General features: G+C 38.7%; 1 protein-coding gene across 1 annotated transcript in view; it reads right to left on the reverse strand.

Moving 5' to 3' along the window:
- The window catches only part of LOC134226609 (open rectifier potassium channel protein 1), a 99137-nt gene that overhangs the window by 12063 nt on the left and 71558 nt on the right, over positions 1-15516 (reverse strand). Inside the window, exon 6 of the mRNA XM_062707485.1 lies at positions 15304-15451. Coding sequence (XP_062563469.1) covers positions 15304-15451 — 148 coding nt within the window. The remainder of the gene's footprint in view (positions 1-15303; positions 15452-15516) is intronic.

The raw sequence follows: 15516 nt of genomic DNA on the forward strand, positions 1-15516 counted from the left end.
CCCTTTTCTTTTATACCTACTTAATTTTGAATCTTCTCTGCTTTCCAATTGGCTATCTCTTGGCCAATCAGCTAGTGTCTTGTATCCCGCTTCTTTGTCAGCCAAAGCGTCATCATCATCAACGCGTTCGAGAAGGGCTTCTTCTTTTTTACGCTTGTTGCTCGCTGCTGGCGTCTATTTCCTAACGAGACTTTTCGCTTGATACAGGCCAATAAGCCGGGCAAGCGAGCTTAGAATTGCAGTTCAGGTGGGAAGTACGTGTTCTTTTCTGAGACAACATTGTTAGTAGTAGAAGGAAGAAAACACCCGGAAACAATGTTTATCTACATATTTTTTTTTATCAATGCCAAAAATCCAACATTTGATGAAAAATCGATTGATAGTTTATTAATGTTTGAGCTGTTATCGGTGTTTTTTTATCCAAATAAGATTATGTGAGAGATTTGGACATCTTATGAATCTTTAAAGGCATGGTCAAGCGAAGTCCTTCGTCCACTTCGCGGTTAAATCAGAAAAATTATCCACTGTTAGTTTTGACGCTATTTATGAAAATCACGCATAAAATTTTATCTCTAGAATATGGGATTGGCACCCAAGCACAATTTCTATCCCGAAGGGTTGTCACGCAAGCTAATTAAATTTTTAAAACGATTCTACTGCGAAAAACTCTTTACTAGATCTTGAAAACTTGAGATCGTAGAAAACTTAATCAATGAACCGTCCACTTTGAACGTACAGGGGCACACTAGAAGTTAACTTGCTGAAAGCAGTGTGGCGAAAGGCATCTAAGGTTCGATTTCTCAAATTTAAGCACCTTAATAAAAAAAAAAAAATTGGTAGGCGTACCACTGTGGTCGGATATCATGAAATCATGGCATTAATAAATAACTTCTTAGGGTTGCCTCATAGAAGTTTGGTGTCTTCCACAAAGTTGTTGCTTGATAAGAAGGCCTTCATATGGTGATAAAAATTTAGTTCGGAACTCTACCGCTAGGGCGGCGCTTCAGCTAACTTTTTATATGAGCATGACAGGTTGATGGTGTCTTCTGCAAAGTTTGAGAATTTAGTATTATGAGCAACTCTTGCGAAGGAACCATCTTTGGAAAGGCTTTTGATTCTGAGATACAATGCCTTTTTTGTTAAAAATGTGCTTTTATTCCCAAATTTTGAATTTTTTTGGTTTAGTTTTGTATAATATTAATTTTCGCATAAACTTTCTGTATCCCAGAGAGTAATATATGGTAGGGTCTGACCCGATTTAATCGACAAACAACATAAAAAATGTCTTAATTATTGTAAAATATTTAAAATATATAGAAAAATCGGTTTATTTTCCCACTCCCTCCACATCCCACCGAGATTTTATCTCGGATAGAATCTTTGGGTTGTGAAGAATTAAATGGAGGGGAATTTGGTTGCAGAAACTTGCCGTAACTCTCAAACGACCTATTTTTATTTGTTCAACTTAATGATTTTGGGCTCAATTTAACATACGCCACAAATTTCTTGGATGCAGTCCTACCCAAGATTTTTGTATGGACAAGTTATCCGACTTGTCAATATCCCCAACTCAGCCATCTTGGATTTTTGTATGGAATTTGTGCTCGTTTGTTTACGTTTTGCACTAAAAATGTATGTTTCCCCCCTGCGCTGGTTATTCCCATCTACTGACGAAGTCGGATAACCTGTACATAAAAAATCTTGGTCCTACCATTACTACCATTTATAGTACCATGCAATAGAAATTTTCTGCTGATACTATATTTTTCTTCAATAATAGTTGTAAACATTTTAATATTTATTTAACGTTGGCATACGAACTGTTTATGCAGAACATAATATAAATACAAAATGTTTTGTACATTAATCATCGAAGAACGTACTTATCTTTCTTCCTAACTAGGAGCTGTTCCATAACTTCCGGTGATGTTTCATGAGAACCCATTTTCAACGATTTAGATCTTAAAGATGAAAATATAATATCGCCGAATATACTGACACCCAATGGTATTTCTGACGAATCTTATCAAATACACATTTTATAATTTTTATGATTGGCACACTCCTCGAATTAGACATAGATTTACGGACAACGTTATTTAGTTTACGTTTTGATATGATCTAGTCAGAGCTTGTTAAGAATATGGATAAAATCAAACCATCTTGTTCCGAAATCCGTCCAGAGTGTACTAACTTTAACTTCAAGGGAACCAAATCTGTAGCGTCATTTAGTAATTTCTAAGCTCAATTCCAGACCAATTTATTTTGAAATAATACTGCAAAATAACCGAAACGAAGCCCAGAAAGCTTATGTGCTCATTACAATATGAATTTTACGGCCTACTTTGATTGAAGGGTGACAAGGTTTCCGTCAAACACATGATAAACTAAATAAATATTAAGGCACTGTGGAAGATTTACGGCAAATTTCTGCAACAGAATTCGCGTCCGTTACATTCTTTATAACCCAAAGATTCTATCCGAGAGGGAGGGAGTAGGAAAATAAATCGATTTTTCATCATATTTTTGAATATTTTCCAAAAATTAAGGCGTTCTGCAAGTTATTTCATGGTCCAATCGGCACAGACACTACTATACATTACTCTCCGAGATGCAGAAAAATTATGTGAAAATAAATATTTCACATAGATACAAAATTAAACTAAAAATAATCAAATTTTGGATATAAACTCACATTTTTTACACAAAATGCATTGTATCTCAGAATCAAAAGCCTTTTCAAAGATAGTTCCTTCTCAAGAGTTCCTCAAAATACTGAATTCTTGATTTTTGCTGAAGACACCATCATCCTGTCATGCTCATATAAAAAGTTAGCTGAAGCGCCGCCCTAGCGGTAGAGTTCCGAACTAGATTTTTATCACCATGTGAAGGCCTACTTATCATGCAACAACTTTGTGGAAGACACCAAACTTCTATGAGGCAACCCTAAGGAGTTATTTATTAATGCCATGATTTCATGATATCCGACCACAGTGCGTACTAGCGAACACCATCCATCATAACCGGTACCATATAGTTTTTCATGAAAAGTTCCTAATTTTGAGAAAACCCGCGTTAGATGTCTTTCGCCATATAAATTTCTGGAGGTTAACTCATGCCGGCGATAGCGATAGCGCCTGACTGTGGAAGTGGCGGGTAGAAAATCAGCCACTGTCAATAATTCATCTTGTTCAGTGTTGTCATTGACAGTCTATCGTCACACCGCCGAGCCGCGCTTACTGTCCGGTAGGCTTCTCCTTTGTGCAGTGGCCTCGACAATGCCGGACCGAAAATGCCGATGATGCTGACGATTCTGACTTGCTCTTGAGAAAGCTTAAGTTTGCGATTGCGTAGCTGAGACGATGGAGCAACACTTCAAAAGTTCTGGCAATGCTGTGGTTGCTTTGCCTGTTCTTGTCAGATCTCAGGGTCAGATTGAGAGGAAAAAAATCGTGCTGCGCTTTTTTATGCCTTCCTGACCTAGCGAGAGCTCATTCGCTGACGTCTGCACCAATCAGAGCGTGGCAATGGAATGATGCAAGAATGATGCGGTACTCATATTTATAGGTTCTCGTGAATTCAATATTTTGCTTTGAAAACAGTTTTGGGCCTATTGAAACAAGTTTTCGGATATTATCAAGCATGAATATGAAAGGCATACTTGAAAGCAGTGGTTAACTGCAGAAAACTGTTCAATAGGGCAAAAGCTATTTACGTTTGAAATTTTTCAACACAGCGTAACGCGGTCGATTTAAAAAATTTGAAATGACACCCGGTATAGTAAAGAGAGACGTAAGTCCTACGTCAAAAAAATTGGAAAGGAAAAATGGAAAAATATTTTAAAAAAATTCCGCCACAGATGGTTTTTGGCATCACGCCGCCGACACTTTTGCATCAGTGGACTGCAGCTACAATTTTGAAAAATGTTCATGTTTTTAAAATAATCCAAGAAAAAATCTAAAGAAGAAAAATTCAAAACAATTTCTTGTGGATATTCAGGAAAAATCCAGTAAAGAAATTTTCTGTAAAAACTTTGACATTACTTCATACAATTCTGATAAAGTGCTCTCACTCAGATTTTTTTTAAACAATTCTCTCTGAAGAATTTTGCTTGGAAATTTTGCTACAAATTGTTAATGTAAAAAACAAAACATCTCCAGTGTAAATTCCGAAAAATTTTCCTTAAAATTCCGAAAAAAATTCCATGTGAAATCTGTCAGAAAATTCAAAACAGTCCCGTGGAAAATACATTTAATTTTCGGTGGAAAAACATTCTAATGAATTTCTTCGACAAGTTCTTCCGAATCTTCACCACAGATTCTTTTCATTTCCAAAAGAAGTTTTTCGAACATTTTAAGGAGTGCATTTCAAAATGTTCAGTATCCAGTTAGCCTTGCGAGCAAAGGCGTAGGATTGCCAATCCGGAGATGACGAGTTCAATCCCCTTTCCTGTCTAGGATGTTTTCGGGTGCGAATTTCCACGGAAAAGTCTAAAAAAATTCTTTGGATTTTCAAAGAATAAATCTTTAGAATTCTCAAGTTTCATGTTTTTTGAATTTGCACCATAAATTCTTCCAAATTTTCATCGGGAATTCATTCTTCTTCGGAATGTCATTTGGATTTCTTTGTAGGTTCAGCTAAACATTGCTTTGAATTTTTACCATGCAAAGATGCACAGGAAATGATTTAGAAATTTTAAGGAATTTTCACATTAGAAAATCTTTAAAATTTTGATTTAATTTTTTAAGGAATTCCTACCTTTACAAGTAATACAAAAGTACAATTTTTTCGTTATTTCCACTTACAAAAAAAAAATGGAATTTCATTGGGAAATTCATTATTGATGTTTTAGATGAACTTTTTTCGATTTTCTACTGGAAAATCTTAGGAATCTATCGGAAATATTTTGGCATATTCCGAATAATTCCGAATTTTAAAAAATCTGCTGAAAATTTCTAAGAATTTCTTTTGGAAAACGAAAAAAAAAATCCATTGGAAATTTAGAAGAATTTCCTTTGAAGATTCATTAAAGTTGCCTAGGATTTTGAAAAAAAATCTTTAGAGATTCGTTAAAAAAATAAGCTGGATTTTTTTCTAATTTATATTGGAAATTCTTCGGAATTTGATGTTTATTGGAATTTTCATCGTAAATATGCATTTCGGATCCTTTTACAGATTCTTCTAGTTCTTCAAAATTCCTACCGAACATTTTTCGGAACTCTTCCACAGAATTTCGGAAAAAAATGTCGTTGAAATTCTAAAGATATTCCGGGGAGACTCCGAAGAATTTCTTATCAATATTCCGAAGGGTTTCCCTTGCAACTCCAGAATAATTATTCTTGAAAATTAGGAAGATCTTAAAATTTAAAATTAATCCAAGCAATAAATGTAGACAATAATTTAGGCCTAGTTTTTATGATATTGAATAATTAGGATAATTGATCGAAAAAATTAATAATGCACCTAAATGTTCTAAATGCACAAAATTCTAGTAGTGCGCATGAAAAAGGGTTATGACATAGAGAAGCTTGTATTTAAAAAATCAACATGAAATTTTAAATAAAATGCTTTTTAAATTCATCAAATTTGACTGGCCCTGAAAACTCAGATATCCGAAACCTAGGGAAGATTTCGATTCTAAGAGCATGCAAATGAAGTTTGAATCACTCTGAACACTCAGATAAGATGGGTCATCCTGAACGTTAAGCCAGTGATTAATATTCAGGATAACGAGATGCTCAAGGTTCTCCAAAATGCTCTCAAGTTCAGCCCACGATATCTACCAGATCAATCAAGACATTTGCAATGTCCTCATCATCGGTATATACCCAATCCGATGAAATAAGCATATGATCCTAATTTCCATTAATATTAATTCCTCTATTTGTTTATTTGTTTATTTATTAAAATAATTCAACTGACAATGAATGTCTAAATGAATATTAGTTAAACTAATTGGTTACGGTCAGCGGTACGGAAAAAGTCTAGTAACCGATGACGAAACACGTCAACTGATGAATTAAAGTCAAAAATATCGAAGAATTCGTTGAAGCGGCGACTGATGAATCGAATTGGTTCGTGTAGTGCATAGTTGCTAGTCTGTGGTTCTAGAAGCAAAAATAGACGTTGACGAAGAGGTCTTTCAGGTGCATATAGATTTAACTGCGACAGTAGTGCTGGACAATCGATGTGACCCGTGAGCAGCTTCCCAGCAAACGTAGCTTGAGCGGCGATCCGTCTAAACTCTAGTGGTTCGATGCTAATCAACCGGCACTGCTCCTCGTACGGTGGCAAGTTCGTCGGATCACGCCACCTTAGGGATCGAAGAGCGTATCTTAGAAACTTCCGTTGAACGGCTTCGATCCTAACGATCCATGTGGTTTGGAAAGGGCACCAAACAACAGCGGATGATTCCAGTATTGATCGCACAAGGGAACAGTACAGTGATCTAAAGCATAACGGATCACGGAATTCACCGGCAATTTTGAAAATAAAACCCAATTGACGATTAGCTCGGGCTACAATGTCATCGTAGTGAGGTCTGTATGTAAGCCCAGTCAACACAAACTCGCATATGGTAGCGAATAAGTGTACAAAGTGGAGGCGATATAGGCGCATTCCTCCATTTGACTGCGTGCAAAATGCACGTATATGGCCTCCACTTTGTATACTTATTCGCTATGATATACGATCTTGTGTTTGCTGGGAGTCCGCTATCCAGGATAACGCCAAGATCCTTAATGTGCTGAACGCGAGTGAGCGATCGTCTAGACAGGACATAGTCGAAGATGATTGGTGCGTTTTTCCGGTGATATGAAATGATGTTGCATTTTTCAATACTTAAGTCCATGAGATTTCTTGAGCACCAGTCCGCAAAAATATACAACATATTTTGCAGTTCGTTGCAGTCTGTCAAGTTTTTTATAGCGTAATAGATTTTTGAATCGTCTGCGTAGAAGAGGCGGCAGCCTTGTGACAACAGCATGAAAATATCATTAATAAAGATCGAGAACAGTAGCGGGCCCAGATTGCTGCCTTGAGGTACTCCCGATTTGTTTGCGAAAACTTCTGATTCTGACGTGCCAATTTTCACACGCATCGAACGATTCTGCAAATATGACCTAAACCAATCGGTAGCCGTTGATGAGACGCCGAGTAACATCAGCTTGCCTCTCTCAGTCGTGTGAGAGCGAAGTGGAGAATACTCTGAGTCAGCTTGGCCTTACCGAAGACCAGCTACTCAGTAGTTCGCAGGAGAAGATGGAAATATCCTGCCCCTCAACGCCTATCTCCCGGAGCAGCACATGTTTCGACAAAGCTGATCCAGATCTACAACCCCCTCATCGACCGACTCCAACCTGTTGGACATGGAAGATAACGAAGATGATGGTATAAGGATCATCATCAACCCCCAAAATCTTTAGCAAGTAGCAAAGGATCCGAAGATAACAAGGGTTCTACGGAAGCCAAGGGTGCTCCGAGAAAGAAAATCCCCACACTCACACGCTCGCAGAGGAAGCAGCTTAGAACTCTCCGGGAGAAGGGAAAAGACCGGAATGAGGCCTTGTCCATAATCCTGAATAAGGAGAGCGAGCCCACTTCCTCAAAACGCTCGAGAAACGACCTAGACAAATCCGCCACAGAGGACCACAAAAAAAAAGGGTGAAGCACCATCTGGATCCGAGAGAGCGCGCCCAACAGTCCTCAAACCGCGCGCCTCAGAAAAACGTGTCTGGACAACAAAACCCACCCATGAGGAAAACAGCTGGTATCAGCTACAGTGATATGGCCAAAAGCGTGAAGGTCGGGATAATACCCAAAGACTTTCCCACTGTCCAACTCACTACAGCCCAGCTAGACCTTCTACAAGAAGCACTCCTGCTCAGAGTAGTTCAACAGCGAAACGAGCCAATAAAACCCAAATTCAACAACCTCATCTACAAGTCCGGTTACATGGTTCTAATCTGTAAGGATCAAGAGACTGCTGAGTGGTTAAAGAGAATATCCCCATCCATGAAACCCTGGGAAGGTGCAGAGCTGATGGCAATGGACGAAGTGGCGATTCCACGTCCAGAGATGATCCGAGCATTCTTCCCACAAAGCTCCAGCTATGATGACGATCGAATAAAGGCTCTCATAGAAAGCCAAAATGACATCACAACAACTAATTGGCGTATTGTGAAACGATCCATTCTGAAAGATATTCATGTTGAATGGATCTTCACAGTAGAGGGTGCGTCGATGGAAAAGTTGAAGAAGTCCAAATACACCCTCAACTACCGATTTGGTGAAATCCAACTAAGGAAGATTACAGATCAACCGACTGCCGCTACCGCCAATCCGACTGGAAGGCCGACCCAAGAGCAATCTGAGGAGGCCTCCTGTTCAAGCGAGGTTCGGCTAACTGGAAGGCCGACCCAAGAGAAATCTGAGGAAGCCTCCGGTTCGAGCGAGGTTAGTAAATCTCACCCCAAAAGCACCATAAAGGCTAGTCTGTCCGCCTCTAAAGGAAAAGCTCGAAGCTTACATGCGACCCCTGCTCTAGTGGTACCAAACCAAAGGTATCTAAACAGGGCAAAGGGGGTGCAAAAGCGACAGTTTGACCACAGAGGCGAAACTGGCGGGCCAGGTTGCTACAGGGAAGAGAGAAACCCAGACTGTAATACCAAACTACATCCTGATGATCCGCAACATCCAAAGCCGGACAGTCGTCGTCCGGAAAAAAGAGGAACCCCGGAAATGGCGACTAAAGTTCTGCAAGTGAACCTCCACCATGCTGAGAGCGCCACGGGTGTGCTCTGTCGGAGGTTCACCAAAGAGAATTTAACCGTGGCCCTCATTCAAGAGCCATGGGTCAATAAATCCAGAATACAAGGTATTCCACAACACTCATGTAAGTTGGTATATGATGACAGCCAGCTTTCTCCTAGAGCGGCTATTTTATTACATAACAACTGTAAATACTTTCCAATTTCAGAATTCATAAAAAGGGACATCGTAGCGGTCAGGATGGAGGTACCTTCCGCCAGAGGGAGTAGAGAGATCTTGGTGGTCTCGGCATACTTCCCAGGTGACGTGGACGAAATCCCTCCTCCAGAAATAGCTGCGCTCGTAGCCTACAGCCATCGACACAACATCCCCTTCGTCATAGGGTGCGACGCAAATGCACATCACACCGTATGGGGAAGTACCAATATAAACACCAGAGGTGAGTACCTGTTACAGTTTCTCTCTTCCAAGAACATTGACATTTGTAATGTTGGTGACAAGCCCACGTTTGAAAACTCCATTCGTCAGGAAGTTTTGGACTTGACTCTATGTAGTCGGTCTATCTCTGATAAAATAAAAAACTGGCATGTTTCTGAAGAAATATCAATGTCAGACCATAAACACATCATCTTCGAATGGGAAGGGGTCTAACGATGGAAAAACGTTTAAAGATTCTAAGAAAACTGATTGGGAATCCAACTCAGCTATCCTACGATCCGAAGAGTACATCATAGAAAGTCACATCAAGTCCATAACACAATTGGAAGATGCGTCCAAATCCATTAAAAACAAAATCCTTAACGCCTACCAAGAGAGCTGTCCAACTAAATCAACTAGTTCGAGTAGAGACGTTCCATGGTGGAATAAAACTCTTTAGAAGCTTAGGAAAACTGCGCGTAGGGAGTTCAATCGTGCTAAGCGAACCGGCGATTGGAGCCTATACAGAAAGGCCCTGACGAACTACAACAAAGAAATAAGGTCAGCCAAACGGAAATCGTGGATTCTAATGTGTGAAAGCATAGAGAATACACCCGTAGTGGCCAGACTCCAAAAACTCTTTCAAAAGACCACTCCAATGGTGTGGGTAGCCTCCGAAAGACGGATGGTTCGCTCACTGTAGAGCCTAGCGATACACTGAGCGAATTGTTAAAGATCCACTTCCTGATTCAATCCCTGAGTCGAGCATCGGCGACCAAGGCACTGGAATTGCTGTATCAGATCCACAAGAGATCCAATCATGGGTTTCTGGGTCTAAAAAGACGCAATAAAGGTTGCAAAGGAAGCTTTCACTCGGGCCAGGGTTGAGAGGGCTGTGAGATCTTTCGAGCCATTTAAGTCTCCTGGCATGGATGGAATATTTCCAGCGTTGATCCAAAAGAGGAGAAAACACTGGTTCCACCCTTGGTTGAGATTTTTAAGGCGAGTCTGATTTTGGGGCACATACCTAACGATTGGCGTCAAATCCGGGCTGTCTTCATTCCGAAGGCAGGCAAGAGAGATAAAACCAACCCCAAAGCATTCAGGCCGATAAGTTTATCCTCTGTAATGCTCAAAATTATGGAAAAGGTACTATGCGAGTACATAAATCACAAATTTATGAAAGCAATGCCTTTGTCAAAAACCAATTCGCTTATCAAAGTGGAAAATCTACGATCTCGGCACTACATACGGTAGTTCAAAAATCGAAAAACACTTAATGCAAAAGAAATTGCTCTTGTAGCATTTCTTGATATTGAGGGCGCATTCGATAACGCTTCTTATTCGTCTATAGGGTCAGCAATGTTGAGGAGAAAATTCGACCCATGCATTGTTACCTGGGTACATGCTATGCTAGCTAATCGGAAAATCTCCTCTGAGCTTAGCGGTTCATACATCACTGTTAAAGCAACAAGGGGTGTCCGCAAGGCGGAGTGCTTTCTCCTTTGTTGTGGTCACTGGTGGTGGATGAGCTTCTAGACAGCTTAGAGAGAAGAGGCTTCGAAGTGGTTGGATATGCTGATGACGTTGTCATTATTGTACGAGGCAAATTCGAAAGTGTTATCGTGGAAAGAATGCAATCTGCCCTAAATCACACTTTTTCCTGGTGTCAAAAGTATCAACTAGGCATAAATCCTACAAAAACTTCCATTATCCCTTTCACCAAACGGAGAAAGGTACAACTGAAACCCCTTTTCTTGAATCAAACACAATTAGTTTATTCAAGTGAAGTAAAATATCTAGGTGTCATACTCGACGCAAAGCTTAATTGGAACTCTCATCTCCAATCAGTTGTGCAGAAAGGTCTCAATACACTTTGGGTTTGTTCAAAAACCCTTGGTAAAAGATGTTGTTATTATGCCTGAGGAGAAAGTATAGATTTGCAAAAATATGTATTTTCTCTGACAGCCAAGCGGCACTCAAGTCGCTTAATAACTACACTTGTAACTCAAAGCTAGTGTGGGAATGCATTCTGGCTTTGAAAAACTTATCCATACGCAATCGAGTCTACCTATATTGGATCCCAGGACATACGGGTCTAGAGGGAAACGAGATTGCTGATGAGCTAGCCAGGAATGGATCTAATGAAAGGTTCATTGGCCCTGAGCCCTTCTGCGGGATCTCAGACTGCTCTGTAAAAATGGAACTGAACAAATATATGGTCAGTCAAATCACATCAAACTGGAATGCACTTCCCCATACGAGCCAATCCAAAAGGCTCGTAACGATTAACCCCAAGAAAACCCAACAACTATTAGGTCTCAACAAAGGGATCTCAACATCTACACCGGTCTAATAACTGGACACTGCCCCTGCAGATACCATCTACAAAAGATCGGAGCAATCCAAACCTCAAATTGCCGCTTCTGTGACGAGGAGAGAGAAACATCAGAACACATCCTCTGCTATTGCAGTGCACTCACCCAACGTAGGTTCAAAGTTCTCAGCAAGCCCTTTTTAGGGCCTGCTGACATAGGGATCTTATCCCCCAAGGACGTGGTTGGCTTCATAAAGCTAGTCTCGCCAGAATGGGGGAGTCACATACTGTAACTCAGGATCTCTATTCATCAATAATAGATGGTCTTGAGTTCAGTCGATACCAAGGTATCTCAGTGACAAACATGTTACTGAGATAACTTGCGTATTTCACAGTAAAAGGGTATATCACAATAGTCCTAAAATCTGGACGCAGTGATCTTCACCCGACAAACGAGGAAAAAAAAAAAGGAAACATCAGCTTAGCAAGCAGAATTTCATGGTCCACAGTATCGAAAGCGGCTTTCAGATCCATATATGCTGCATCAACCTGCCATCCGGAATCCAAACAACGCAGGCAGATGGACGTAAATTGAACCTATGAGTCGCATATGAAAGGACCATTGACTGAAGCATATTCGAGATATGGAATAGAAGTTCCTTGGAAAATTATTCCAAAGAACCATTAGAATGACCGAAAAAATATTTTTAGAAAAAAATATTTTGTGGAAAATTTTGTAATTATCTATTTCTAATATTGATGATTCTGAAAACAATACTGGAATTTCTACAGGAATGCTACTCAGAAGAAACAAGAGTAGGAGGTTTTATTTGCATCTCTAAGATTACATAGGGGAACAGACGGCTTTGGCAGGTTTTGTTCTATTATTGGCAGGGGGGTTTTTGTCGACCGAATTTTATGAAATTTGGCCACAATATTCTTTGATATGCAAAGAATGTTTGAGCCAAATTTGAGCATAATCAGTCATAAAAAACCACCTGCCAATAATAGAACGAAACCTGCCAAAGCCGTCATTACCCCTATTAACTTTGTGATTCTCTGATAAACTTTTCGTTGTAAGAGTTCAGTTCAGATGCTTCGCTGCGGTTAATATCTTAAGAATTTCCAGTACCTCCAGAGCTATGGAAGGTCTCAAATACTCTAAGGAATCTATAGGGATATTCAGTGACGAACTATATAGTTATTTAAAAAAAACACTAATGAAAAAATAAAAAAATAAAATAAAAATATAGGGATATTTTGGAAAATTTATAAACCATTATAAATATTTCTCGAAATTTTTATAAGATATTCGCGAGTCTACATTTTTTTGTATCCTCCTGATGCATTGAAGGTGTGCGAGTTCTAGATATCCTAATACCTGATACACATTACAACATGATAACAACATCAAAATTTTCGAATTCATGAAAATTTATAATTTCCATGCTGGGTTTAGTTCGATTTTGAATCAATTGAAATTGTCCATGTTCAAAATTGATCGGATTAACCATATGTTTTAGTTACATAAGGTTTTTTTTTAATTTTTGTACTTGAAAAAAAAAACCACGTGGTCATAGGGGGGGAGGGGGGTGCTCTGCCAAATGACTACGATGAACCACATGAGGGGTTGAAAATCTTCAAAAATATGACCACGTGGTTTCTGGATGGCCCCTAATGGCACATGCTTCCTGTTTGCTTGTGATAGGTTTCATAACGACTGTTTAATAACGTAGTGCGAGCAAGGGGTGTAATTGGCGCTAAAAAATGTAAAAAAAGAAGCAACAAAAAAGAATTGGCGCTTTGATGTTGCATGAAGAAGAAGAAGCAGAAAGATGATAACCGAAAAAATCTCCACGGGAAACCATACAGAGAAGTTTTTAAAACTGTTCTCAAAAATTCTAGACGCAATTTAATTAAAAACGGTAAGGAGTAAACGGTACGGAGTTGGACTTTTCTTCTACTGTATAATAAACACAATAGTTCTATTCGAAATTTTATTTTGTGATATTACACTTAATACACAGTATAAGAAAAGTCCAACCCCAAAGAAAGAGTGTGTCCTCAATTTGCAATTATAAAAATGGAGGCAGACATATTGAATTTGGCCGCCATCTTGGATTTATTTTTAAAAATTATTTTTCCGCAATGTTCGCAGTCACCGATTTTAAATATCGATACATCGATGGAAAGCTTAGCTTATATTGTGCTTTGTGTCCAAAAATCTTAGGTATATGTTTTTTATCAAAAGTTATGTACGATTCACCAAATTATTTTTTAAAGGCCCATCTGACGAACAAAGATTATTTTTATGGTTAATATGATACTACGACAACAGTTCCTTGATTTCATACACTATTCTACGCCAAACATGTTTTAAAAATGAAAAGAATATCTAAAAAAGTATTTTATTTGGAAGGCTCAAAATTTTTGAGCATTACAGAGCTGCTGCTGTAAATACAATAACTTTATTTTGAACTTATTTTTCCAAACATGCCATCAATGAAAAAGGCGAAAATAGTGAAGCATAGTCTTGGTTATTTGTATTGGTATAAACAAATCAAGTAGCAAAAATCATTCTTAGCCATAACTAGAGTGTTTATATGTATACCGATTATATACCATTCTGTATTTAATTCTACAAGAAATGAAGGAGTATCATAGCTCTTCATCGTAAACTGCAATTCACTGTTTTTCGATGTTTCTGTATACATTTTTCCATTTAAACTTCCAACGAGTTGAGCACCGCCCAAACGTTGACCGATTTGGCTGAAATTTTGTCCAGAGCATCAAATAGAACCGAATAAAAGTGCGGCCCATCAAAAAAATTGAAAAAGTGTTTTTTGAGTCTTATTAAGTATAACATTTTCCATGTTACGAAATGAACAAAACGAATACATCGAATTTTTCTGTCAAATCCCCTTACGAACACAAACTTTGTTTTACGTGGTTTTACAGTCGACTATCTACATCTCGATGTTCTATAGCTCGATGTCTCTCCCTATGTCTATGGTTTTATCGGTCCCTTCAATCTACATACATTTGGGCTTTCTACATCTCGATAACTTCCCTATCTCGATATCTCTTTATCTAGATGCCTTCTGGACATATTTTATTCAGGATTCTCACTCCCTAAGTCGACATATTCGACTTTCTAGGCCACTAGACCATTTTGGGATAATAACAAACACATAAAAAACAAGACATCACATTTGTTTTGTTGTCGTTTGTTATAGCAACGAGCTTTTTCGATCTAGTTCCCATTCCAATTTTCCTTCCATTCCTTGATGTCTCCTTATATTGATGGTCCCAAGGATGTTAACGATCATTCAGTAATTTGCGTTCAATCATTAAGTAGTTTTTCAATAACACATTCCAGAAGCTGAATTTCAAAATGTGTTGTATGGTGGACTTCTAGTGCGAAGGTTTTTCTACAACTCTGCCTAATGGTTCGTAGTTTGAATTCCACTAGTAACGGAGTTATAGCTATAGTTTCAGTAACTTAGACTAAATGATAACAAAACTCCAATCATTTAGTTTAAGTTACTGTAACTAGCGCTCTACCTCCGTTATTAGTTGAATTCTAATAACGAACCATTAGGCAAAGTTGTAGAGAAACCTTCGCACTAGAAGTCCACCATACAACACATTTTGAAATTAAGCTTCTGGAATGTGTTATTGACAAACTTCGAACGCAAATTACTGAATGATCGTTAACATCCTTGGATGGTACCTTCAATATTGAGATGTGGAGAGGCGACTGTATATATAAAAGCTCTATACAATGTTTTATAAATTACCTTGAACTTCAGCATGTAGACCTCGTTCAGGATTTTCCTGAGATAGCTAATATCCTTGGTCACGCCATTCCAAACCCGGTTTTGGGCCGCTCTAACGTTAACAGCCAATATTTTTTCCAAGTGTTGGACCTTCTTGTGAGCCATTCCTCTACAAAAGCATAAGAAATAAATCGTTTTTTATTCGATAAAAATGCCAGATTTCACGGAACTCAC

The sequence above is a fragment of the Armigeres subalbatus genome, chromosome 3 (assembly GCF_024139115.2).
Source record: "Armigeres subalbatus isolate Guangzhou_Male chromosome 3, GZ_Asu_2, whole genome shotgun sequence".
Taxonomy (NCBI): domain Eukaryota; kingdom Metazoa; phylum Arthropoda; class Insecta; order Diptera; family Culicidae; genus Armigeres; species Armigeres subalbatus.